The following is a 27,906-nucleotide window of genomic DNA, read 5'->3' on the forward strand; positions in this document are numbered from 1 at the left end:
CAACAGCGTCTGGAATAAATTCAAGATGAATTTGTGGATCTTTGTCGAGATTTGAAAAATGGGACCGAACCTCCATCGACTGCTTGGCGCAGGTGGGCGGGGCCGCATCCATCCCTCCGGTGGAAGCGGGCGGAGCCACTTCATCTCTGCTCAGTGACTCCAGCAGATCACAGAGGAAAGCCAGACGAGACGTGTAGGAAACAACGTTCTCCTTTTTTAATTTCCAGCCATGACAAACACTGTCCGTTTACAGCAACGACTCCAAAAATGTCGGACTCATATTTCTCTCCCCCCCCCGAACCCCTCTGCACACGTCACAGTTTAAAATTTTCAACTGAAAAATGAACATTACAACCATGAAAAAGGGACATATGCACAAATTTAAAACCTATAAAAAATATAAAAGAACAGTACTCGTAAAATCTCATTTCACGTACCATTTCAATAACAAAAACATTTAACAATAATAACAACAATAATGCTGCACAACGGAGCAGACAAACTGAACTGAACCATTCGTTTTAAATAGAAGCAAAAGACATTTTCATCATGCAGAAGATGTAATATTAAATAACGAATCAAACAAAAATAATATATATACTTCTCGATATATATATATATAATATATCTCTCTCTCTATTTTTTTTCATTTATTTTTTTCTCATTTTCAAGTCAAAGCCCTCCTGTCCCTTAACTCAAGGAAAGCGAACATGTTCCAGAACAGCAGAGAAACCTCTTTGCTTTCGTTAGCTGCCACCGTGTCATGGCCTCTTCCTCGGAAACATTTACATCTCAGCAAAACATCTTTTTGGCACAGAAAAAGACGTTCATCATGGCAGTAGCATTTTGCAATAGAAAACAAAAGAAAACAATAAAAAGGTGTGGCAGAGTGGCAGCTCTTTAACCGTATTCAAAATAATAAGAACAATTCATTTAAGAACAACAAAAAAAAAAAAACAAGGGAACAAGTTCTGTGCACCAACATCAGTGGGGAGAGCGGCGTCTCCCCCAGCAGGGTGTGAGGCAAGCAGTTGTAGCAGCGGCGGCGGCGGCGGCGGCAATGGCGGCAGCTCGGTCCTACTGCAGCATGCTCTTGATAGTCTTGTTGGTCGATTCGTCATTCAGATGCTTGGTTGTGTACCTGTGGGGGACAACGAAGGCAACCTGAGTGCGTGCGGGCGCTGCCAGCGCATGATGAAATCTAGTCAAGTGCACACCGGAGCATCGCAGAGCGGGAAAAATGAATGAAAGTGAATTACAATGGTATTAAGGCCTCCTCTCTGGCAGTAGAGGCATGAGGGCACGGCACCAATCACAGTGTCTGACACTCAAATAAACAGATCAATCAATCAATCAATCAATCAATCAAGACATCCAGAGCGCAGGGCTGATAGACTAAACGCAGTGGAAACAACCTCAATTTATTATTCTCCTGTTTGTAATGAGACTCATTTCCCAAAAAATAAATCTATTTGATATTGAATGAAATACTTGCTATAAATACTACGAAGACGATGAACGAATCTCACATTTTAAAAGCATCGGGGCAGAAAATATCAAATAGAATCACCAATAAATAATGACCTAAAGCACCGCTGCACTGGCTAGTTCAGACTGGATCAATGTCACGTGACTGTTTGTGCCACTGGAATAATCTTAAATCAACCTAATCTCACGTTAAAAAAACAACAACAACAAAAAAAAAAAAAACATGAATCCTCAGTCACAGAAATCGCTTGACATCCGAATGCCTTCCCGTCACTGGCAGCCCCTCCTCCCCCTCTTCCCCCTCCTCTGCCTGCCTGGGGGGGCCGGCGCGGAGCCAGAGACGCGGACGTGAGGTCACGACAGCCGCAGCAGCTGTGAGCGCGGCGGCGGCGGCGGCGGCGGCAGCAGTGAGGGCGGCGGGATCGGGGACGAGGAAGAGGAGGACGGAGTGTCACAAGCAATCCCGCCTTCCCGCAGCGGCGCAGGCACCAAACCCGAGCGTGACCGGGATGAGTCAACGCCGCCCGCCGTCTGCCGCGCACGACTCACTCCAAATGTCGGCGGCGGCCGGAGGGCCCGGGGAAGCTGGCCTCGGCCGCCAGGTCGCCATCGCCTGAGCGCACGGCGGAGGAAGAGGAGAGAAAAAGCAAAGGCGGAGCCTCACCTGAGAGCGTTGAGGAGGCCTTCCACGCTGCTGGGAGGCTGCTCCTTCAGCACCTTGATGCAGCCTTTCATCTGCGGGCACAAAGGGAGACTGATGGTCGGTCCAGCACTCACCCGACTCGGTGTCAGTCAGCGGCTCGTACTCACGTCGATTTTGGAAGACTTTGCGAAGGCGCCCACGGGGTGCACGTAGTCGTAGAGGATGATGACGCCGACCATGACCCGCAGGCAGAAGGACACCGTCTCCTCGCTGGAGAAGCGGCTGCGGTACTCCCTGAGCGCGGGGGGGGGCAGACAAATCAGATGTTTTTCTCAATGAGAGTTCAGCCAGGGAGCAACGGTTTGAGGCTTCCTCAATCAAACTGAGGCGGGACTTCAATAAAATCATCAAATTATAAAAGCTGGTGAAGAGGCTTATAATTTGGTGAAAGAGAGTCTTTTGTCTGTAGTGGAGAGAGACATCCGGGTGCGTGGGTGCGTGTGTGGGTGGAGAGTTGGAGGGAGGGGTTGTTCTCTTGAATCTGGAACTGTGTAACTAAGAATTGATCCAAAAATGAAAATCATCAAATCCGTCAAGGTCAACATTTTCATGGTCATTTGTTGCTATTTTGCAGCAAAAACGCAGTTAAAACTGCCTCCAGTGCAGCATCCACTTTTCTCTTCTTCTTCTTCTTCTTCTTCTATGCTTTTTAAAAAGGCAGCTCGCTGCAGCTGCTGTTTGTTTTTCCCTCCCCGGTGCAGCTCAGGCGGTCGGCGGTGCTGAGACCAGCTGAAAACACGACGGCCTGCCTGCAGTTTTAACTGGTGAAGTGCGCGGCCACCCAGGGGCAGCAGGGTTGGACTCTCACTCACGGTGTTTCCAGCATGACTTTGCACACAGTGGCCATGGTACTCAAGCAGTCCGTCGTGTTCTCGATGGGCAGGTTCTTGTTCTGTCGGGTAAAGAAAGAAAGAGCAAGAGTGAGAATGGAGTTCGATCCGCTCCGGGCTCAGACGTCACTCCCGCCCGCCTCACCTCCGACACAAACTTGGTGGTGCCGTCGCTTAATGTCTTCAGCATGGGCGTGGCGTCGGCGTAGAACAGGGATATCCGGTTGGCCAGTTCGTTGTTGACCTCGTTCTCGCCCTCCGCCTGGAAACAATCGCAGAGAAAACACTTCTGATGATAAAACACTCCTTTGTTTTTGAACTGCACCAGAGCGACGCGTCTGCCCATTTATCAACTTTTATTTTTCAACGTCTGTGTGAACGGGACAGTAACTGACTGACTGACTGACTGAAGCTGCGTCTTCCTCTACTCGGGGTCGGAGCCGTGCGACTAATTTGGGATGAGCCTCCATCATCATCCTCCTCCTCCTCCTCCTCCTCCTCCTCCTCCTCCTGCACCGCCGCTCTCTAATTAGCGCCGCAGCTCCCGCTGTAGCTTTTTGTCTTCCTGTTGCGAAGAGGGCTCCCCTGCTCCCCTGCTCTCCTGCCACCCTCTGCCCGTCACCTCACCACCTTCCCACTGAAGCCGCCCGCACTCAGACGGGATCGGAGTATCTCCAGACTCTGACTGGAGGCCTTAATGGTCATCAGATGAGCGGAGGAGCGACACTCTTGGAGGAAAATGGGGCTGCTTGATACACAGAACGAAAAAAAATGCTGCAAACTCTGCCTCTGGGATTTCGTGAAACAGGTGGAGGCTCAAGTCTTTCGCGGCTTCAAGGCCGTGAAGCCAGAACGAGCAGCAATCCTCTGCGAGTTTGTCCCCTCGGGAAGCCGTTTAACAAACTAAATAATTATGCAAACCACCGCCAGCGCCAAAGCGTGGACTCGGTAGCCTCGTTACGGCGGCTGGAGCGTCTTTAATTAGTGGAGCCTGGGGGTGAGGGAGTGGGGGGGGGGCATGGTGTACTCACCGGCACGTTGTTGATCCGCATTCGGCTCAGAGTTCTCCTGTAATAGCTGAAGTCGTTCTGAATGGCAGGATTAGTCATCTGTTGGCAGGGAGGAAAGAAGAGCTTTTTAATGGAAGGAAGAGCATTTGTGTGCGTGTGTGTGTGTGTATGTTATGTGTGTATGGATGTATGCAGGTGGGCCAGCCTGCAGCAGGACATTCAGCCTGGGATCAAACATGATGGGAGGCTTCATTCACTCTCATTTTCTTTAGCGCTGGCCGACTGGACGGGCTCTAGCAGGTCCGTCCAGGTCGGCCAGCGGGCAAATGACACCGTCAAGCAGTTCACATCTTTACGTCTTGAAAACAAGAGCAAATCTATCAACGAAGACAAAATGAACATTTTTGGTCGAATTCATGGGAGGCTTCAGCCCACAAGCCAGAAACTCAGAGCTCAGTGGGGGCGGACACGACGGGAAAAGAGAAAGAGAGCGCAGCTAAGATGACATTTTCATTTGCTCAAGTGGATTTGAATTCCCTGACACTCAACCAAACCCCCGGGCCCAGCCAGGCCCCGCCCCCTCCCACCCTGTCAGGAGAAATTTGGCGCTTTTCGGGTTAAGGCCGGGCCTTTGCGTGGCCAGGCCCTCATTAGAACGAGGTGAGACGACGGAGATCCAACGCCTGCGCAGCTTCCCCCCCCAAAAAATAATGAAGCGTCCAGTTTCATCCCTGCAATGGAAGACGTCTCTCTTTGAAGCGCCAGCGCCAGCCGTCACCCGGCCAATTACCAACAATCGTGCGCCATCAACCACGACGATGGCGGACTGACGGACGGACGGTGGTCTAATCCCGCCACAATGGGGGCGGGTGCTCGCTGCGTGGCCACCGAGGGGAGGGGCCACCGCCGCCGCCACAGCACAAACACTTTAAACTAGGTCAGAAGCCCTCGCGCACGGGTGTGAAAGATTGATGAATGGGCCCGGCGTGCCACCTTGCACCCCCCCACCTACCAACCCTGCCAGTCTGGGCCAGTGGGCACTAATTGGGACGTGGCAGGGAGACGGCGCCCCCCGGGGGCTTCGGTCGGCTGTGTTTTTTTAAGTTTTGGTATGTAAGGAGTGGGGGGGGTCTCAGATCCCCCTGTCCATCCAGATGAGTGCACAAGTGGTTATATGTTTGACAATGGGCCACCGCTGAGCTCCCTGTGTGTGTGTGTGTGTGTGTGTGTGTGTGTGTGTGTGTGTGTGTGTATGTGTGTCTTCTTCTTCTTCTTCTCCTCCTCCTGGGGTTGTGTCTGAATGCAGGCTGGCTGGATCTTTCAAAGTTTCTCTAACGTTTGGGGGGGGCGGGGGGGGGGGGGGGGGGGGGAACCCAGCGCAACACAAAACCTGAGACCTGCCACATTCTGCTGGAGGCTGCTCTGCTCAGGGCAACAACAATTTGCAAGCCTGCCGTCCTCCCCCGGCCAAAGCCCTCATTAGCCATTCGACTGACACCGCCGCTCCTGTCCAAACAGCCGAGCAGGAGCGGGATTCTAATTAAATGCTAATCACGCTGCGGCGGCGGCTGGGCTTCAAATTGCACGGCGGCAGAAATCAATTCGGGGGGCATCAGCAGTTTGCAAGAAGGGGGGTCGAGAACTCGGCCTGCTCGCATTAACACTTCTTTCTTCTTCTTCTGTTTTCCTAAAGTGGTGGTGGTGGGGGTGCGGGGGGGAGGCGGGGGGCGGTCGTTACCTTGAGCTCGTCAAAGCGCAGCGTGAAGTGCAGGATCTCGGCGAACTGCTTGGCCAGCGCCTGCTCTCGCTCCAGGTGCTGAGTGGTGTTGTCGTAAGTCTCGCTGGTCAGAGATCCCAGCAGGCTGTGCAGCGCCGCCTCTGCATGGAGGTGCACAACCATGGATGTATTATCACAACTGGATACTTACTGGACTGGCGATATGGTGGCGTGCCAAATTTTTCTTTCCCCAGTGGCCACTCGAGGTACTGCAGAAAAAATCCCATGGGCCCAAAAAGCATTTTTCCATTTTTGCAATACAAAAATAAACGCCTTGAAAACGGCTGACGGGACGACTGTGACCTGAAACACGATTCATAGCAAATGCTTCTATTGTAGATTTTTCACTTGTGGTCTTTTAGTCCTGATAAAGGCCAGAAAATCAGCAGAAGAATTTATTCCCAACGTGACGTCACAACGTTGAACGTGCAGCTGCCTCAGCTCGCTCTGATTGGCCCGCATCCTGACGTGTCTGTAAGTGACGTTCTCCAGAACCATTCAGAACATGAGAGTTACAGAGGCATGATGGGAAGGGACACAACTGCACATGCTCTATGGGCCCATTAAGTCAAAAACTTTAGAGGGGGAGAACATGCAGCAAGTTCACAGGTTTTTCTTAGATTAAGCATTGCAAGGTTGGAACAACTACTTTTTTCTTATTATTAATTAAAGCAACTGCCGGATCGTGATGTCTAATGCTGGAATTCAGCAGAGCCTCACAGGATTAACTGTGGAGAAAAAAACGGCTCATGCAGCTCCGCAGCCGCCTACACAAACACTCGCTTTCGGCTTCATGCTTTCAAAAAAAAAAAAAAAAAAAAAACGACAAAAAGAAAAACAGCGCTTCACCAAGACCTCCCACGTTTGGACGGGGGACACAAGCAGGTCTTTGTGACATCACAAAGGGACGATTTCCAGACCGAACTGCATGCTTGGGCGCACACTTTCGGAAAAGCGGAGCGAGCGGTTGAAGACGGACGGGCTCTCTGCATATTTTCCAGAAGGGGGGAAAAAACTCATTGGTCAATTGAACTTTATGTATAATATGCAAGATTCATCCACTAATGTGCGTAACTTACTTTTTGTTTTGTTTTGTTTTGTTTTAACTAAAATGAGGTTGCAAGCTGAACTCATTCCGACGCTAAACTTCAGACTGTGCAACCACGGCCGAGGTTCCTCTTTGTGTTTGACGGCCGAGGACAATAAAAAACGGGTCTTAAACTGGACCACGGCGGGGATACGTGAGCGGTGCCCCGTGTCAGCCCGCACAAACATCCTGATTAGGACGGAGCAGGAGGAGGAGGAGGAAGAGGAGGAGGAAGAGGAGGATAATGGGGCGTCGGTGGCGCCCAAAAACGCCCGGAGGTCCTCGCTGGCTGTTTGGGGTTGTGGGGGGTTTCCTGCTCAGATGCAGATGAGACACGGGGGCTAATTATCTCATTGGCATGAAAAACGGGGGAGGGGAGGGCAGGGGGATTGGGGGGGGTCATTCAAACAGGATTACACTCATTGTTTTGACAGTAAGTAAATACAAAGCCTGTGCCACGGCTGGACATGGAATACCCTCAGACCCTCAGAGTGATCATTAGGAGGAGCAGCGGATGGAGAAATGTGAACATGGTGAACGTCCACCCGAGTGGCACGGCGGGGAAATAAAATATAGGCAGCTCGCTCAGACAGGCAATTTAAAACGTATTGGAATCTTGCAATTTATTCCTCGAGGTCGACTCCGGTTCAGAGCTCAGTCTAGACGCAGCAGAGACTCTCCGCGATGACATAACCTCCAGGAGATCAGCAGCTGATGCTGCAAAGCCCAGCACTTTGCACAGATTTACGCGGCTGAGCGTCCTTTGCGGTTCTTGTTGATTACATGTGACCATTAGTCTGTCAACGCAGCCCGGGGAAAAAAAATCTGGATTAGCAGCAGACGTGAGATGAACTGAGAGCGACTGGAGGAAGATGGACGGAGGTGCAGCAAACTTTACACGAGCCAGGAACACGACGAGCGAAGACGGAGCAGCTCCCAGGCCTTCAGAAAGGGGGCGCTGCAGTGTGCAAGAGCACAGCGCACGTCGGATCCCATCAGGTCACCGCCGAGGCGCGGCGCCACCGAGGAGGAGGAGGGGCCGGGGGACGGAACCAAGAGCCCAGGAAGACTGGGAGGCAAACCAGGATGACTAAACCAGACCGGTTAATATAATGATAATTACAATAATAATTATTATCATTACAATATTCCATATGGATTATGAGAAGCCGAGTGCCTTTTCTAAGAAAACTTGCACTCTGTTCAATAACCTAAATTTTCCATTACTGCTTCTCTTGCAAAGTAACATTCAGCAATGTCAATGCTGTAGGAAGTGAGCAAGTCTTGGGGAGGGACCTGAGGGTTGGTGGGGGTCTCAATGCTGGACCTTCATGTGGGGTCAAAAGGTGCGCAGGTGCTCCAGCGGCCGACAGAGATGAAGAAAAGCATTTCCTTTGCACAACACAATTACATAATCTCCCTTCATGATGTTTTCCGCCCTCGCTGCTGCTGCTGCTGCTGCTGCTGCTGCAGCGAAGGTCTCCTCGCTGTGGACGTTGGCCCAGCGCACGGCGGCTCCCGGAGCCCCGGAGTCCAGGCGGGGAAGTGGAGCAGCAGTCGTGGCTGGGAGGGAGGTGGCCTACTTTATTACATAACCACCGCTGCCGCCGCCGCCGTCGCTCCCATTGACTACCTTCTCCAAGCCCACTGGGATTACTCATTTGTAGGCGCCGAGGCATGGCAGACTCAGCTCCTCCTCCTCCTCCTCCCCCAAGCCCAGGCAAAGCCTCGGGGTCACAAGGAGGGAAGCGGCGGGCCCGCTGACTCCTCCCCCTTCGCCCCACCCTACCCTCCCCCGACGCTCGTGCTAATTAAACAACCTATAGCGGCGGCTCGGCGCAGAGGTCAGCGCGCAGTGCTACGCAAGCAACATGTTGAGCGATGCACGGCTGAGAGCGTTTTCAAGGCGCGTTTATGTAAGACTGGCGCGCGCGTGCCACTCGCACGAGTGTGCGTGCGTGCGTGCACGCCCGTCGCATGTCTGTTGACTTTTGCAGCTCAGCAGTCAATATCACGGATGCACATGCAAACAATTAAGGTCATGCGTGGCGGCTGTGTCTGCGCGGCGGCGCCGGCCTCTCAGAAAGACCTTTTAGCGCACGGGAGGACATCTGTCGGCCCCCGTGGTGGTGGTGGGGAGGAGGGTGCGGGGGTTGGACACCCAGTCGCGTAAGAAATAAAAACCAACACGTCCCAACGACGAAGGTTCCAGCAGGGTTGCGTACCTAGTCTCTGGGAGAACTCGTAGAATTTTTTCAGCTTCCCCACCAGGGGAACCACGGCCGCCCACGCCTGCTCCTGCAGCGCCTCGTCGCTTGGGTTCTGGATGGCCTAAGAGAACAGAGAGAAAAGATCAGTGGTCGAAATATTACACTCAAACAAACGTTTTCAGATTTTATCCCACATATTATTAATACAGAGCTGGGCGCTGGTCCGCTGACGTTAAATTAACGTTTCAAAGCTGTCGAAGCTCCTTCTGAAGTTTCTTTTTTCACCCTGAAATGCGCCACTTGAGACCGTGTCCGCTGAGGCGCGAGATTAAAAGGTTAGAAATCAAAGTCTGCAAGCAAACGGTTCATACAAAGTCACATTACAAGAGTTTCGCAGCTTTGAGCGAATCTCCAATTACGAGTATTGATGCTGTGGACTTCATGATTTTAATGGTCTGTGCGCGTTTGTCGCCTTCAAAAACACATCAACTGCATAAGTGTTTTCTTCAAGTTACATCTCACTGCTTGGATGCTTGGACACACAACGTGGCAGCATGAACTCTCTGCGGACGAGTGCAGCGCTCCCTCCCTCCCTTCCTCCCTGCCTGCGACAACTGGGCTCCCCGCATCTGGACCACCGAACTGGGATGTTTTTTCAGGGTGTACCTCTCTGATCTCCGCACCGGCTCCTTTGTACGCCTGCAGCTCATCCAGGATGCCCTTTGCATCCTTCAGCACCACGTCCACCTGCTCCCACACCTCCCGCTCTGCTTCTGTGGGCTGGGCGTCTGCAGGAAAAGGACAAAAACAAGAACAAAAAGGAGGTCAAGACGGGGCACATGTGACTGGAGCATAGTCCAGAATTTACCAGATAAAAGCCAACGATGGAAATTTAAATTTGCTGTTGCGAGAGAGAAAAGGAGAGATGTCTTTCTTTGGTTGCTTTCAAACATTGTTTTCTATTTATATCCATTTTAAAATTCTAATGAATGCAATAATGTAATGGCATCCTGGGATTTTAAATGAAGTTGTACCAGCTTTGAAACCAAATTCATCAGAAGAAAGCCCCAATACAAACAAATGCAGGTATTTGCTGTGATGTTCAGTTCGTCTCCAAAAAATGTTTTACCTAGAAACAGTGCGGTGCGTATGAGCCGCTGATTTCTCCAAAGGTGCAACTCTGTGAGTGTCTGGGTTTGCCAAATGTGAGAACACAAGTGCACAGGATCAAGCTGCGCTGAGGGCCTCGGGCTACCCAGCAGCTGAACTTAGCTGCTTTATATTTTGGGTAAGGGGTGTGTGTGTGTGAGTGTTGCAGCTCTCTTCTGATTGATATTCCACACACAGTTCGGTGTAGAAGAGGCAGGTTGAAGGAAAGTGCAGGGGCTTCAACAGCAGATTTGGGTTCTTTCGCCGCTGGGAAGAACAGAGGGTGCGCGCGTGTGTGTGTGTGTGTGTGTGTGTGTGTGTGTGTGAGTGTGAGTGTGAGTGTGTGCATTGCTGAGGTGAGAAGAGTCGGGGGTGCTGTGGGTGATGGGTGAGGCGCACCTCCGATCGATATTTAAAGAAGAAGCAATTATTAAAAAGGGAAACTCACTCTCGAAATCCAGGAAAAAATTGGGCTCCTGTTCCAGGTCTGTGCAAGTTAGAACTTTCAGTAGGTTCCCCATGTTGGAATACCTGCTGAGGGAAAACAGAGAGGAGGATTAAGAAAAAAAAAAATCAATAAATGAGGGGAAGGATTGGAGTGAGTAGGCGGCGGTGTATCCAAGTCACCTCACTCCTGTTGTGCTTCACTGCTCGGGTGTGTCAGTGTGTGTGTGTGTGTGTGTGTGTGTGTGCGTGTTTGTGTTTGTGTGCTCTGCCGTGGCCCAGATGTGCCCGCAGACACCATGACCGAGTTCTCCTTGGACACCCTTCCCTCAACATGTGTTTCCTGTGGCCATGCTCTCAACAAAACACATGCCAGCAGAGAGAGAGAAGGAGTCTCCAAAAATAAATCAAACGAAAAAAAAACCTCCTCCATCCTTTTTTGTTTTTCGTATTTTTTTCTGCTTTGTTGAGTTTCTTCCCGGCAACCGCGCAGGTTTTACGGGCGGCATGCAAAAGCGATCCGCTGAGCACACGCAGACGCGGGCGAGCCGCAACTTTGATGTCGGCGCGCGACAAATCTGCACGCAAAGACCTGCAAGGTGTGCGTCTGCATTGGTGATGACGATGAGGTTCGAGTCGTCGACGGGAGCAGAAGCACGTCGTCAATATTTAACGCGGCTTAGTAATGCATAAGTACCTTGCGTGCGGCAGAGTGAACCGGTCGCAAAATGCAGCGGCCGACAGACGAGACGGGACAAATGCACTACTGTGCAACGATATACGTGCACATACGGCTTGTTGTTGAATGGCTACCATAAAGGTTCTCATGCCGTCTGCAGCCCTCCACTATACACACACACACATTATAGACCAGGGGTGGGCAAACTTTTTGACTGGTGAGCAACAATGTGCTCTGGAATTTGACAAAGGGGGCCGGAGCAGCAGCAGATGGATGGAGTGATATAGATATACATCATGGGATGTGTAGAAAACATGTGCTTTAATGCCTATTGAAGCCCCAAGGTATTAAGGTCTTTATGGAAATGACTCTTAAAACACTGAAAAACTAATGAAATACAGCTATTTCAGGTCTTACTAACTATCAATACAATTTCTTCAAGTTCAACAGGCCGGATTAAAAAGTTTAACAGGCCGCATGTGGCCCCCGGGCCGTAGTTTGCCCCACGCCTGCTCTAGACCCTGTCCACCTGTACTTATCGTGCACCTCGGCTTTGACCTGCACAGGATGCGACAGACATGTGGAACCCTCTCCATCCTGGAAATCACACAGCTGATCCGTCTCTCGTGGGGGTGGGGGGGCCAAAGGTCAACAGGCATATGACAAATTGCAGCAGAGTCCGTCAGGGGCGACGCGTTTGACAACCACCTCCCTTACCCCCCACCCCACCCAATGGGGAAGATGAGTGATGGAGCTGCGGCTGGTGACAAGGCGTGTCACGCCGTGGCAGGTAATGCGTGCAGACAAGGGAGGTGGCGCCCAAAGAGCAGAGCAACGAGTCAGCAGTCGCAGGCCGAGCATGGCATGTAGCGGCTTTAAAATGCATGAATCGCAGCAGGGGGGCCGGGGTAGGGGGGCGAGCTGGGAGGGGGGAGAGTGCCAGTAGTAGTTTTGAAAAACCTTGACTGGGGTCGTGTCCTTGTTGAACTGGAGGTTGGAGACGATCGGCCAGTTTGTGACCCGACAGAGTAGAAATGTTGCAATTACACAGTACTAGCAAGCCATCAAAGAACTGTTACTAGTGTTCTTTATCAGTATAGAGTAATATAATATATAAAGACTAATAATATATAGAGAGTAATGAAATATAGAGTAATGAAATATGGAGTAATAATAGACAGACAGATAGATAGCAATGCTAATCATTATTATTGTTAGCGCTCATCCTTCCCACCACTAGTCAATGAATGACTGAAGGTCACCACAGGGACTTTAAAGTGGCCTTTCAATAAAAACCATTTGTTTTTCATTTTATTTCTTATAAAAAAATTGCATTTCCTGGCATCTATTTAGAGGCCTTTCATCCACATCATCCCATCATCCACATCTGCGATTGTGTTTGTCCGTTTGTCTGTTTGTCGGATCCGCGCGGCCGCTCCAGCCGACCACCTGCCCTGCACGGCCTCGTCTCATTAGCGCCCCCTAATGTGATGTGAAGGTCCAGGCGCTGGCTGTGGCTGCGCCGGGCAGCCGCCACCTTGCTGACTGTGGGAAGGCGGCACCTGCTCCGACCTCAAAGGAGGAGGAGGAGGAGGATGAGAGCGGTGGGTGCCTTCGCTGCCAACGGCGCCCTCTGTCGGCCGGGACCTCTCACGCCCTCTCGCCGCATGGCAGAGTCTCCGTGTGGACGCTGGCAGCCGTCGCAGGGCCGCAGCGGGCAACACGAAATGAGGTCATTTTAAGGACGGGGTGGGGGGGGAGAGAGAATTTGAGGATGGGCAGGGATTTGTTTGGCAGCGCATCACAGTCTGACAGAGAAACTTCAGCAGGGCAGATAAATGTGTTTATGATCAAAGACAGTCCTTTAAAAATGATTTCCTCCAAAAATATCGACACATCAGTTGTTGGCGAGCTCCCACTTTGAGGCATTTCATCATTTCTGATCATCATCTCGTTGGTTCCTTTATCTCAGACATAGACTCCTGACGTGTTTCGCTGTGTTCTTCCACCTTCATCAGAGCGTCACATGGTGCTGCTGTGTGACTCGTCTTTATCAGCTGATGTTTATTTGCTTATCAAGACGAGTCACACGCCAACGTCATGTGACACTCTTCACTGATGGAAGAACACACCACAACACGTCAGGTAAATACACCTTAAAAGCGATGTCTCATAGATTTTAAACTATATTCTTAAATGATATAGTGAAATTAGATATCACTAATATTTGTTGTTTATGTGACTGATCCTGTGTTGTTTATATTTTGAAACTCATAAAGACCATTCTTGATTGATTGTCTTATAACCTTTTTTTTTTTATCTTTAGTTTTATTCACTTCAGAAAAAAACGGTTTTATTTTAACCATTATTATTTTATTTATTTACTTAGTTTTTTTATATATTATTTTTTATATACGTATCATCACTATTATAGGGTTAGGGTTTACATATTTGTATGTATACTTCTATAGTTATCTTTGTAATTGTGACCTAGGTTGTTTAATGGTACAGTAATATTGTTGCAGGGACGGGGCTCTATTGGAGCAAGGGGAGTTATGATGCTTATATTTGTGATATTTCTGTTCAATTTTGCTTCTGAATGAAGTTACTTCATACACTATCTCTCTGTGAAGAAAAATCAATTAAAAAAAAAAAAAGACTTAAAAAAAAATCTTTGTCTGAGATAAAAGAACCAACGAGATCAGTTGTAAGAAAAGACAGAGTGAAGTTAATGAACTTAATTTAGTCACTTCTTCTGATGACAACATGAAAAGATAAGATTAAAAAGAAGAGGCTGCAGTGAGTGATTGAGTGAGTGAGTGGCTTCCTCATCCTATGGCAGCAGCCGGGCAGGGAAGAGGGACGCGAGGCGCCGTCTGCACAGATAATCTATCAGGGGGAGATTGAGAGGTTCCTGGGTCACACCCAGCCAGCGCCGCCACGTCCTGCCCACTGCAGAGCCCTGTTGTTATTTTGAACCCCCCCACCAGGCCATCGCGTGCTGGCGGCAAGAGAGGGTGGGTGGGGGAGGGGGGAGGTGAGGGAGGGGCCGCCTGCGAGGGGCCGGGGGGGGGGGGGGGTAGAATCTGACGAGCGGGAGCCCGCGCAGCCCTCTCATTGGACAAGCCGATCTACCCAACAGCTTCGCTGTATCCATGGAGGCAAAAAAAATTTTGGTGCCATTGAAAACACGGCGGGCCAGCCAATGGGAGGCGAGGAGCCGGGGCGAGGAGCGAGTAGCGTAGTAGTAACACTCGAGAAGCGCATGAATATATTAATACAGATGAGGTAATGCAGCAAAAACAGCAGATTAGCCGCGACGTGAAGTCAACTGGAGACGGTGGAGAATATTTAATTCCACGACTGGGCACTTTGTGATTAATCAGGGTTTATCTTTTTTTTTTTTTTTTTTTTTGCATAGCTCAGCAAATCCTTCTAATATTATTTAAATATAATTTAAATATTAAAAAGTAAACCAGGGAGCGCTAGAGTTGCAGTTCTAATGCAATGCGTGTTGTCCCTGTTTAGTTTGGCACAATTTGAGACAAATGATTGGATATCCTTGAATTACAATCTAATGGCATTTCATCACACAGATATTCTTTATTAGAGTAGATTTCCAGGCTGCACAGACAGCGGCACGGCTGAGGCTTGTTTTGCTGAAAAGGCACCATAACAGTGCCACGCCCATGCAGCAGCCTGACCTCTGCATGGCACCGCCTGCCGGTGCCTCCCTGCCCGGAGCAGGGCACCGCTCACACACGCCACTGCGGCAGCGTCAAAGAGAGGAAAAAAGAAAAACAGGGTGGGGTGGGGGTGCAGCAGCTCCACCGCTAGTGGGCAACCAGTGCGGAGGGGTAGGGGGCGGGAGGAAGGGGGCGCCGCTGACATTCCGCTACTCGGCCGCAGCGTGACGATCCACGTGCCCCGCTGCTTTTACTACGAGAGGGAGGGAGGAGAGAAAACGCAACGCCCTCCCCTCCCCCCGACGCGCCGTCACGTGGGCTCCGCCGTGGACAGGCTGAGAGCTCGCCCCGGGTGCGGAGGAGAGGGAGGGGGCTGTGCGATGGGGATTATGCGCGTGTGTGTACAAACAGGACAATCTTATTCGTATGTATCCACGACATTTAGATGAAGAAGGAGGGGGGAAAAAATTGTAGATGAATTTTCACAGATATTCTCGGGGTGGAGATGCCGACTGGGCGTAGTGGAGGAGGAGGAGTAGGCGTGTGCTCATGTGTGTCTGTGTGTGAGTACAAACAAGACGCAATCTTATTCTTATGTTTCAGCGACATTTAGTGGAAAAATGAGGGGGAAAATGAATTTTCAGAGATATTTTGAGGGTGGAGATGCCGACTGGGCGTCGAGGAGGAGGTGGGGGCGTGTGCTCATGTGTGCGTGCGTGTGTGTGTGTGTGTGTACAGGCGTCACACTGCAGCAGTGGGTGGGGCTCCGGCTCGGCTCAGCTTTAAACTTGACCTACATTCCCCGAGTGACACGCCACATCCCATTAGCCCAGCCGGGCGGAGCCGGGTGGAGCCGGGCGGAGCCGGGCCCGCCGGAGCTCCCTGACACTGGCTGGATACGACAGGCAGAAAATGGGGGAGCACTTCAACCCCCCAAAAGGGTGGGGTGGGGGGATGGCAGGCATGTACCCCCGCCCCCCAACACACACATGCACGCACAACCATCCTTCCCGCTCGCCCCCCCACACTTCCACCCTCCCATCACTCCCATCACTCCCATTCCGTCTCCTCCCAACCCTCTCCAGCTGACTAAACAGGTTTTTTTTTCTTCTTCTTTTAGGGGGGGGGGGGGGGGGGGGGGGGGGTCTTTTTGTTTATTTATGCGGGTGAACTCCACTACCTCGTAGCCACGCCCCTTCTCCTGTGTTATTGTACCCTGTGTAAACATCAGCTTACGCCCCCCCCTGTCCTCCGCCGCCGCCCTCCTTTAGCCAGATTTCGGGAAAATCATAACAAACCTCGCGGAGGAACGCGAGCGGCTGCACGTGACCCCTCGCTTCGCCGCTGCTTCCACCTGCCTTCACCTGGGAGACAAGAAAACCCAACCACAAGCTCTCGCCAATTAAAAAACAAAACAAAATGAGGACGGACGGAGGGAGAGAAACGCCGGGCGAAAGAGGCTGATGGTGCAGGAGGGGAGCAGATGAGAGGTGGGATGAAAGAGGGGACACCCGCCTCATCCACAGCTTAGAGCCCCCCCCCCCAGCATCCTCCTCTCTTTGGACAGTACCTGATGAAAGTTGGAAACCATGGCAACAGGCACGTACACAAGAGTCAGCTAAAAAAAAAAAAAGAAAGAAAGGGAGAAAAAAAATTAACGCCGGCTCCACTCGAAGGGAGCGCTGGCGCTCACATCCGGTCATTTGTCTGGGAAATCAAAAAAATATGTATCATTAAAAAATAAATAAAAAAATGTAAAAAAATAAAAAATCAAAAAAATATAAAAAAAAGATGAACTAATTGATGCATCAAAAGAAAAAAAAGCTGCAAGTATATTGTGAATAAACAAAGTCATTGGGTTCTAAAGCCACCACGGTGGTGGTGGTGTGTGTGTGTGTGTGTGTGTGTGTGTGTGTGTGTGTGTGTGTGTGTGTGTGTGTGTGTGAAGATCCGTCCACACCCTGCCTGCCCTTGGGAGTCCTCTCTGCTCTCTGCTCGTCATTTATTTGATTTTTTTTTTTTACATTTCTTTCCAGGGCATGACGGCGACGGCGGCAGCCTTCAGGGCAGCCGCTTCCTGCAAAACCCATTGCCCCACGCCGAGATTCAGATAAAACTGCCCCCCGAAACCATCATTATTCCTTTGACCTTTTGACTCGCGGTGACGTCGGTGAGTCACCGCGGCGTCCGCCAGCCTCCCTCCTTATGACAACACAGTGCAGTGTTCAGGGCCTCACTCGCAGCCTTGGCGATTATACTTCGAAAACAGCGATTAGAAAAATGCAGGAATAAAGTCAGTTGCAGTGTAGGGTTTTTTTGGGGGGATTTTTTTTTTCTGGCTCAGCACAGCTCTGCCAAAATTAGGGTGGGGCACCCAGAGCATTTTGGAAGGATGAGGCTTAACAGACTGAGGAGTGGCAGCGTGTTCAGTCTGTGAGTCAAGAGCGCCATCTGGGGGATGGAAACAGGATTGCTGGTCGGGCAGTGAATAGAGGAGAGGAGGGACCACTCCCAACCTTGTTGTTTGTTGTTGTTGTTGCCTCACACGCAGCCTTCATCAATGCTGAAATCCTCAAATTAATCAAGAAATCAAGCGACAGCAATTTGGACAATAAATCCACGTTTCAGAAGAAACCCCAGGGAAATTTGTCAATTTCCTGCAAAAACAACAAGAGGCATGTCTGATGCGAGAGCGCCACCCAGTGTTCACACAAAGTCCTTCAGAAAATAAACCTCTCGTTCTGCCAAAAAGGAAACGAAGCCATTTAGGCAACGAAAAAGTAACTTCAGTTTCAGAAGGAAGGAAAAAAACAACAAATGCTCATTGTTTAACATTCTGAGGGATTTGAGGACGGCAGCATGGTGTCTTTTACCTCCTGAGGCGACGCTGAGACACAATTATGTAACACTGTATACACTGTATCCAGTGTCTCACAGGGCAGGTTCCGCTGATGCTGAATTTCCACGTTCAAAATGCTCCAGAACCAAGGAGCCAGTTTGAAACGCCGACCTGCAGCCGTGCCATGCAGGCAGTGTGTGTGTGTGTGTGTGTGTGGGGGGGGGGGGGGGTTCTTCCACTGTAGTGACAATGTGACAGCCAGCGCAGAGCGACAGCAGCAGGCCGACGTGCTCCTGGAGGGGCGACCCGGGAAGGAAGCTGCGCGGCGGCCGCCGCATGAATAATAGACGGCCCGTCGGGAGGAGCCGGGAGCTTTTAGCTGACATAACAAACCACTCTGCACATCACACCCACTCAGACGGATCATCTCAAATGAGCCGCCTGGCGAGGGCCCGAGCGGCCGCCATATGCTGAGTCAGGACATGAGACATCAGCGGGGGAGGGGATTCATCGGGTATGCTGGTTATAAAGGCTGTGTACACACGGGTACAAAGGTGTACAAAGGTGTACACACCAAACCAACTCATCCCTCCAGGGGCGTTTGGAACAGCGGTGGGCAAAGTCTTGGCCTGGTGGGTCACAATGGGCTGTGAAATGTGACGGAGGGGGCCGGAGCAGCAGCAGATGGATGGAGTGTTTTGGTGAGCCCCCTCATAGGAGGAAATAATGTACCATGTGATAGGTAGAAAGCATGTACTTTAAGGTGTATTGAAAATAAACCACAGCAAAGTGACAACACAATTTGTGTCTTTGAAGCCTGATGCCATTTAGCTCTTTAAAACTATTTATCTATTTAAGACTTACTCACTATTCAGATCATTTCTTAAAGTTTGGCAGGCCGGATTAAAAAGCTTAACGGGCCACACATGGGCCCCCCCCCCCCACCGTAGTTTGCCCATGCCAGGTTTCAAAGGACTAAACAGCTGCACGAGGATCCCTGGCAACATTTGGCCTTCGATGCAGGTGAACTCCGCCAGCTGGGGGCGCTGTTGATCCAGCAGAGGCGAGATAAGCGTCACCTCGGGCTGCTCCCAAACACCTTCCAGTGGGCTTAGCGAGGCTAATCCATCCTGCAGGCACAGTCACGGCAGCCTGGGCACCGCAGCACCGACGAGGCTCCGCTCTCGGCGCAACAAAGAGGCAAAGTCTGCAGCTGCGTGCCGACTGAAATAGCAGCGCGGCGCTCGCAGGGGCTATTTCAGTGAGTGGATGGAGGCAAAGCTCCAGTGAGGTGCTACAGCAGGTTGACCCGGCACTGACACGGGCACGCTTGGAGACCTTGTGCACGAACCACCTGAGGATCAACCGTCAGGAAATAGAAAGAGAGAGAGAAAATGGCTCGGGGGTAGCCAATGGAGCGAGGGCGGGGTGTTCATGGTAACAATCTCCAAGGAGACAATGTGTGTGTGGGGAGCGGGGGGCACATCAGCTGACGGGAGGGTGCAGTTCTCCCTGAAAGCACAACTAGCTGAAGTCACCTCGGACCTGGTCTGACTTCCTCTTCTTGCGACTTGTGTCAGCAAGTGAAGGGAGCCGGCGGTCTGGAGGTTCTCAACTCTGGACCAGAGGGACACGCGTGTGTGTGTGTGTGTGTGTGTGTGTGTGTGATGACGACACGGCACAGTCACGGTACAATAATAGGCACGGATGCACCATAATGACAGGTCACCTCCAGCACGGTGCGCCGACCTACCGCAGCTCTGCAGCCGACTTGGGTTGTGTTCCACCACCACACACACCGGCTCCAACATAAAAAAAAAAGAAGCTGTAGCTGCATTAAGATGAGGAAACTTCACTTTTCCTTCAGTACAAACTAGAAAGAGAAAAAGTGACCAGGCAACTTAAATACGTCAATTTACACGACCAGTCAAAAGTTTGGACACACCTTCCCATGCAATTTCTTCTACTTTCTACACTACAGATAGATACTGAAGACATCGAATACATGAGCAAACTTTTGACTGCTAGTTTATGTTTTGCCTTGTTGAATTGTGATTCTTAAGAGTTTCAGAAGTGGCAGCATTGGTTCATTTTGAGCCACCTGGGCAACAGGGACCCGACTCCTAATGATAGTCACCTAAAAACGCCTCTTTTCTAGATTCTGGACCTTAAAAAAAAAAAAGTCACTTGGCCGACTTAACAGAAGGAACATTAGTGTGGAGTTTCCACCAGTGGAGAGAAAACACAGTTAGTGACTCAGCTGCTATTTATAGCTCATTTCTGCACTAATTTGCTTGAAACAATAGACGCCCCAAACTGGACGTTGCTTCGACAACACCGCTGCTCCGGTGCGGCCGGCGTGCGCTCATTCAAATCTGCCCTGAGCACATCACGCCCTGGAGCGGCTATAAATAGACCTGGAAAAACCTGAGATAAAGAGTCCCACCCTGCAGCGTGCAAGCTGACAAACGGTGATTTGTGCCATGCAGACGCGCAGCCTATTGACTTCAAGTAGATTCAGCTTCCCGTAATGAATGCATTCTGCCGTGGGACTCACAAGTGTTTCTGACCGGCGATACAAGCGTCTCTTTCTCGCGGACGTACCGGCAGTGGTGCTGCTGCTGGAGTGTCGGGGGCAGGGAGTCCCGGCCGGGCAGGTGTTCGCCGGGTCACTGTCCTCCAGCAGAGGTCAGCCTCTGAAACACAGGGCGGCATCATATGTACAAGTCTCCCATATTCTGTATATTGAGTCTGTATCCATCCATAGAACCCATATATTATATCTAACTGTATAGAATGTTCACAGCACCAAATCTGTGTATATATCAACTGTAAATGATTGTATTGCACTTCTGGTTCGACGCTAAACGGCATTTTGTTACCTTGTACTTGTACACGTAATGACAATAAAGTTAAACTGAACTGAAAAAGAGATTCACAACAGTTTTCTGCACAAGATGGCGCAGCAGCAGCAGCTCTGAGAGAAGAAAAATAACGCTGAACAAAAGAAAGAAATAGGGGAGGAAAAAAACACAACACACAACACTCACACCACTTCCGTTTGAGCAACACTTCCTCTGATTCACCTCGGGGCTCCCGGCCAGCTACAGCAGAAACTACAACGCGGCCGAGCTCGTCCCGCCGAGCCGCTTCGTCAAACTGCGAGCGGCTGAACAAATCCCCGGTTTGTCAGCTAAGACCTCACAGCGCAACAAACGCTCTTCACGTGTTGTGAAAGCCCAGTTTGTTGGTGTTAGGGTCGAGGTGGGTGCCGGGGGGGGGGTTAATGGAAACTCTTTCTTCAGCAACCTTTTCACAAATGCGCGGCTGTGGCGGGAGTGTTAGTCACGCACGGCTGTGATCAGACTACAAACGTGAAAACCTTCGCAGAGTGAGAGGACTGAGGACCAATGAAAGTAATTATTTTAAACGAAAGTCAACAAGTAGCATTCTTTGCATCTGGCGTCTGGTCTCGTTCCGGCTTCCAGCAGAGACTTTCCCCTCACCCCCCCCCCTTCGCACAAACTGACCACAGGAGCGACTCCCAGCGAGCCGCCGGGTCCTCCAGGGGCATTCTGGGTGACATCTGCGGCCCGGCCGGGCGTCTCGGGAGGCAGCCATGCATCACGGCTGCAGCTGGGGGCCGTGACATGAGGCCAGATCATCAGTTGAATAAGCACACGGGGTTATATGTGGGATACAGTCAGGCCGACGGCATGCGGAGGAGCTCGCAACTCGCCCGTCTGTCTATTTATTCATTCAGATTTTTTTTTTTTCTCCCGAAATGGCAGCCGTTTGTCTTTGCAGAGGTTCTCCGGTGGAACGGAGAAAGAGGCGTCGCCTTTTGTCCCGCTCGAAAGCGGTGTCATCACTTGTGCGACTAATCCCACCATCAGCTGACGGCTGATCTGATTATCTGCTATAAATTCTATTGGCCATTATCACTCAGCATCTCTTGCGCTTAAGCCGCTTAGAGCTGCTTAATCTCCCCGGTGCGCACCGCGGGCCTGGTCGCCCACCTTCGCCCCCGGCCGCATCTTTCCCACGTGTGTGTAACTTCAGGCCCGAGTGTTTCCTCCGAGGCCCGTAGAAGGACACGGAGCGTGACCTCCACAGGGCCCACCGGCGCTCAGCGTGACTCCATGCAAATGAGAATACGAGAGATAATCTGCTGAAAGTGGAAGTGCTGATTAACATTTACCCAGATTTGCTTTAAAAGATAAAAAAAAAAAGAAGCTCGTGCCAATACAGAAACCCTCAGATTCAGAGCGCTGATCTGCTATCGTTGCTGTTTAAACCACAGGAGCTGCGACAGCTTTTTCCAGAGGAGGCTTCCAACGCTCTGACCAAGTCAGTGTGAAATGTAATGAAGCAGTTAAGCAACCTAATTAAGACTTTTATTCAGCTAAAATAGGAAAAACCTATTTCAGTCACAGCGGTGTTGTTGTTGCTGAAAATATTACAATGCTCATGATTAGGCGAGTGACTCAGAGGAAAACCGTGACCGAGACCGTGGCGTGGTGGGAGGGGGCAGATTACGCAAAGGCGCGAGTGTGTGCGCGCAACCTTTGAGCCACAATTAAAGCGAAGGAAATGAAGGGAGGGCCAGGGTCAACTCCCGGCAGGCAGCCCCGACATCAAACGACGGCAAAAAGTCAAAGAAAGCAGGTCCGATAAATCTGAACTAGGGATGCAAATTATTGATTAATTCATTAATAACCTTAGCGATCGATTAACGATTAATTGATAAGCGGCGATTTTTCCTGAGAACCTAAATTTCACAATGAAAAATGTGTGAGGAACACATTATTCAACCCTTAGTTAATGTTGAGGGTCAAATTGTGGCCCATTTTTACATTCATTCAATTAATTGCTAATAATTGCTACTAATTTAATCAATTAAATTCTTAATCAACAATTATCGATAATCAATTAATTGTTAACATCCCTAATCTGAATTCAGGTTTCCTTCGAGTCGCACCAGTTGTGATCTGGTCACATTCAACTCCACCTGTTTCCATTCATTCACCAGGCCATTAGCAATAAAACAATACAGCACGAGTAAACGCATACAAACACACACTTCCTGTTGTTTTAAAGATGCATTTGCTTGGTTCTGATGCCCTCCTCCCTGAGCTGGACCGCACTGCAGCGCCTTTAAAAAACTATTTCTTGGGGGCTTTCACACTTGGCAGCGCCTCCTCTCTTTCTTCAGAATAACGTGCTCGACCACATGAAGGAGTCCACAGAAACGGGGCCGGCGTGCGTGGGCGGCGGATGCGGCTGATCAATAACTCTGCTTGTGCAGCGTGTCCTCTGTCACGCACACACCCGCTCCCATCGCCGATAAAGTCGCGTCCGTGAGGTGCAAAAAACGTGCCGCCATATTGCAACCTGCAAAAAAGTTGTGGCGTGGTCAGGAGCTTTCAACAACTCGGAAGGACGAGCGGTCGCTGCGTGGGATGCAGAGCTGCATGTTGCTTTTTTTTTTTTTTATTTATTCAAAGAGAAAAAATTTCTCGCGTGCTGATGGGCCATCTGTAGCCGCTCCCCTGCTCTCTGGTCTCATGTCTGCCGGCTGCAACACGCCGGAACGCGGTCGACGTCAGCGCGGGGGGGGGGGGGAAGAATAAATCTTGTTTCTTTTTCAGTTGACACTGTGTGACCGAATGCGATGCGTTCACGGTCCGCGTGGCAGTCAAAGGGGGAAATCCTTTCAGCCGTCCAGATTTTTCTCTTTTTTACTCCAAAGCCTGGAGGCGGGTTTCGTGTGCCTGTGGTGTGAAAGGAGTGGGGGTGGGGGCGCTAAGTGACAGCTTGGGACTCTATAGTGGCCCGAGGTATTAATAGAGACTCAGCGCCATTCAAAGTTCCATTTCTGTTGCCTGCTTTTTATTTCACACAGCGATGCTGCTTCATACGGGGAGCATCATTTGCAATAAATAAATAAATAAATAAATAGTGCCCTTTAAGCGAGCATTATGAGTTGGATGTGAGGAAGTGGAGAGCCGACCAGCCGGCCTGCGCCAAACCAACAAAGTGGGAAATAAATCCGTCCCGCGAGCCGCCGGCACCACTTGACTCGCACTCCTTCTCCCACTGGCTCCATAATGACGGACGGACGGGGGGGGGGGGATTTAAAGGGTTCTACCAACACCACCACTGAGTGACTCAGGCGCGTCGTCATCGCAGCCGCGCTCTGCAGACGGACGTGAGCAGACATGCAGATGTGACGGAAAGCCGAACAGCGCTCGTAAAACAGGCCGCTTGTTTGCGTCGTCGCTCTGAATCAACCGGCGAAAAGCTTCGACTTTCAGTCTCGTGGAGGCTCGACGAGGACGACGAGGGAGAAGCGACGCGTGTTTGAGCGACATCGACGTAGTGACGTGTTGACGTCGCGTGACCTGCGACGCTCAGACTTTCAAATGCACTGTGGAAACTATGTTTTTATGCATTGCTGTTCACACAGAAGAACAGCGAAGGCACCCTCACACCTTTGCTGCGTCCGGCGACACAGCGAGGTGTTGAGATTTCAATCCAAACAGTTGAGACAAAAACCTGCAGCGGCGATGGGTTCGAGCAGAAACGCTCGGCAGGTCAAACCACTCACGTGAACTTGATCCAAACAACTGGGCAAAAAGCATTAAGCCACAGGGAGGGATCGATGCCTTTCCATTGTGAGTACAGTGAAGTGAGAGAGAGAGAGAGAGAGAGAGGGGCACTCGGCCGGGCTGCCAGTTAGTCTATAGAACAGAGGGTGGACACACACACACACGTATGTACGATTTTTTTGAAACAGATTTCAATATTCTTTGTGTTTAGGTTCCGACTGTGCATCCAAAATAACTTCAGTAATATAGCAAAAACACGTAATAGTAACTGGGGATGCACAATGTGTTTTTTCAAGTCGATACCTTCCAGCTTTTCAAGACCGATACCGATAACCCATTTATGTTTATTTTGAAATCTAGATTCACCTGTAGTTTGTGCACACCTGGAAGTAAGAAAAAAGGAATCTAACAAATTTTTACCTGTAGATTTGTCCAATACAAATGTCAAGAGCTCACTACTTCATCAGACCTAGAATCAGTGTAACCCAAACCTAAAGCTGGCAGCTCGGTGGCGCTGGACGTGTCCAGGGTGGCAGCTTGCATGTGGACCTCTTGGTGACTTTGACACATTCCACAGAAGCTGACAATTCATCGGTGAGGGGGTGACACGTGTTCGTTGCACTCTCGAGGCGACCCGTCTTCGTCTGGCATCGCCTCTAAGGTGCCACAAACCAGATTTCACTTTCTTGTTGCAGCAGGGAGTCTTTTTCCCTGACTTGCACAAACCTAACTGCTGTCTGAATGTGACGCAACTCTAAATGAGGAAATATCAGCTGTTGTGTGCAACTCCCTCAGAAGACACGGCGCACACAACAAGTTGCACCACGTCCTTCCTACAGTGGAGCCTACTGCTGCTGCTGCTGCTGCCGCCACTGCCACTGCCACTGCAGCAGCAGCAGCACACACAGACAGACACACACACACACACACACACGTGTTAGCGACGCCGCTCTCCGGCACTTCACGCTGGAGGGGCTGAAAGGCGCATAGTTGCATTCCTCCCTCAAAGAAAACGGCAACACCGGGTGAAAGACGATACTTCCTTCTCTGAGAGTGAATACAGGCCGATGTGATGAAGACCGGTTTCAAAATAGGCCAAGCTCAGTAGCCTGCAGGCACGTTATTACAGATAGTAAAGCCGTGTCTGCAATAAAGGGCCCGCACTATTTCCTACTGAATCCAGGTTAAGTGACACAACACAGTAATATGCATGCCTGGACTTCCTATTGTGGACTTACGTACGAGTCTCAAGTCTGGTGCACCTAACTGGAGCAAGACTTGACCTCATTGGCATCAGCATTGACGGTTTGCCATTTAAAAAAAGGAGGAACACATAAAACTCAGCTGATATGACGCTGGGAAATGCCGATTTGTGCAGAGCGCGATGGCATCAGCTGCACAGCGGCCCAGTGGTGACGTGCCGGCGCCGCTTTGTAGTGGAGGGACAAAATTTTGGATCCCAATCAATTTAACTTGAGTCAGAGCCCATCAAATCTGGTTTCCAGGATCTCCCACTTCCACTTTCAGAACCAATGCAAAGGTTAAGCGCAAGGAAGGAAATGAAGAAAAACCACAAGTGGATGTATGCTGAGCTGTGTAAACATGTGATGTAGAGACCCAAAAACAAATGGAGAAGTGCAGGAATTTTCAGCAAAGTCACAGGCTGATGAAGGCGGGTGTGTGTGTGTGTGGGGGGGGGGATATGGCCCTGTAAAATTGATCGATGACATTGCTAACATTAAACAAAACAAAATAACTACTTTTCATGCAACAGTTAAAACGTAAATTATTCAGCACTATGACTGTGACATAGAGTTCACCAACAGTGGCAAAAACTGAGATCTCAGAGATTGAATGACGTGAATTGGTGGTGAATGTTCCCGTTTATACTTTTGAACACCATGCCACGTTTTGATGCAGGCGTACTTCTATGTTCCAGCAGTAGCATTTCCACTACGCTAATTAGCATTGTCCACCGAACCGACAGCAGCAAGCACAAAAATACGCAGAATCGGGGGAAGAATTAGAGGAGAAACCAGCTGTGGCCGTGCCAAATCCGCCACATGCATGTGACCCTTTCTTTAAAAGGCAGTCAGTCAGTCGGTCCATGAACGCATCACGCTGCATAACTGACTGCTAGCGAGCCAGCGCTCTTAATCCCTGTCATCGGGTTAGATTTACAGTGTTCCAGCCTCCCCGGATCTCCGCTGCGGACAGAGGCAGAAACACTGTTGACAAGCCGGGCACGAGTGATTACGGGTCAGGCGAGCGACATCAACACACACACAAAAAAAAACAACCAACAACAGGAAGATTAGCAGCCAGGCGGCGGCGGCGGAGCCCCAGCGTCGAACCTACCGAAGCCTGCCGTTGTTCGCAAATGGGGAAGTTAACGGTGTGTCGAGTCTGTGAGACCAAAGTGGGGCGCGAGCATTTCCCCCTGCTCAACCGAACTGTTTGGTTTTCACATAAACTTAGCGATGCGCGAGCTTTGTTCCACCGGATCCGTTAGATTGTTCACATTTTGATGAACGAGGAAAAAATTTAAAATTAAAAAAAAAAAAAAAACCTACACATACAAGACACATGGAGCTAAGAGCCAGAATGGCAACCGGTGGACAGCGACAGCGGTTAGTCGAGATGACAGGGTGGGGGAAATAAAAAATAAAAAAAAGAAGAAGTGAATTAGAATTTTATTTTTATGAAAATGTCCTTTACCTTAATACTCGGTGGAGGAACACGGGGAGTCGACGTGTGGACACCACGCTAGGGAGCCAGCCAGCGGTACAGCGGCGGCGGTACGGCGGCACTGGAAGGAGAAGAAAAGCGGTTTCGCCGTTTCCGGGTTAGTTATCGAGCGTCATCGCGACCGTCAGACCACGAGCGAAGGAAGGGGCGGGGGCGCAAGAGAGAGGAGGGGGAGTGTTCGGTTTGAGCCACTTCTCGCCGCGGAGGAAGCGGGTGGGGGGCGTTACACGCACCTCCCTCCCGTGCCGGAATAGAGACCCGCCCGGTTCATCCGACACCCGCCGAGCTCTCCTTGCGTCACCACCGCCGGGTGGACGTGACGCATCGATTTCCCCAGGCAGCCACCACAACGGCGATTTCTCCGTTTTAGTGAGGTTTTTTTTATTGAGGGCGGAGGTTCGTTGGCTGGTTGTTATCACTGATGGCTGTCGAGTCTGTCAGTTCTGTTGCAATAAAGCACTCTTATCAATATTCATTTGTACTGTATTACTTTGACTTTTTATGGTTTCCCGAACAAAACAATCTTATCAGGGTTAAACAGCAGGGATAGCGATTATTATCTCTTTTTTTTTTTTGCAGTATAAAACAGAAAACAGATTTCGCGTTCCTGCTTGATGTCTTTAAAGTATAATTGGATTAAGAAAC

General features: G+C 50.4%; 1 protein-coding gene across 3 annotated transcripts; it reads right to left on the reverse strand.

Moving 5' to 3' along the window:
• Window positions 1–196: 196 nt before the first annotated feature.
• fam49bb (family with sequence similarity 49 member Bb) lies at window positions 197–27,708 on the reverse strand. 3 transcript variants are annotated; one of them, XM_076047513.1, is made up of 13 exons: window positions 27,495–27,708; window positions 27,232–27,322; window positions 20,507–20,598; window positions 10,703–10,788; window positions 9,772–9,893; window positions 9,121–9,226; window positions 5,770–5,909; window positions 4,053–4,130; window positions 3,167–3,283; window positions 3,004–3,083; window positions 2,299–2,425; window positions 2,153–2,223; window positions 197–1,141 (listed from the first exon to the last, which is right to left on the reverse strand). In XM_076047513.1, exons 4-13 carry the CDS (start codon window positions 10,773–10,775, stop codon window positions 1,078–1,080), a joined length of 978 nt encoding a protein of 325 aa, XP_075903628.1. In that variant the 5' UTR covers window positions 10,776–10,788; window positions 20,507–20,598; window positions 27,232–27,322; window positions 27,495–27,708; the 3' UTR covers window positions 197–1,077. The 3 variants fall into 3 exon arrangements, with proteins under 3 accessions (XP_075903628.1, XP_075903629.1, XP_075903627.1); XM_076047514.1 differs by lacking the exon at window positions 27,495–27,708 and having other exon boundaries at window positions 10,703–10,785; window positions 27,232–27,385; XM_076047512.1 differs by lacking the exon at window positions 27,495–27,708 and having other exon boundaries at window positions 27,232–27,385.
• Between the last annotated feature and the right edge of the window lie 198 nt (window positions 27,709–27,906).

Source organism: Nelusetta ayraudi, unplaced genomic scaffold, assembly GCF_046127955.1.
Source record: "Nelusetta ayraudi isolate G7.1 ecotype Tasmania unplaced genomic scaffold, CSIRO-AGI_Nayr_v1 ptg000094l, whole genome shotgun sequence".
Classification (NCBI taxonomy): domain Eukaryota; kingdom Metazoa; phylum Chordata; class Actinopteri; order Tetraodontiformes; family Monacanthidae; genus Nelusetta; species Nelusetta ayraudi.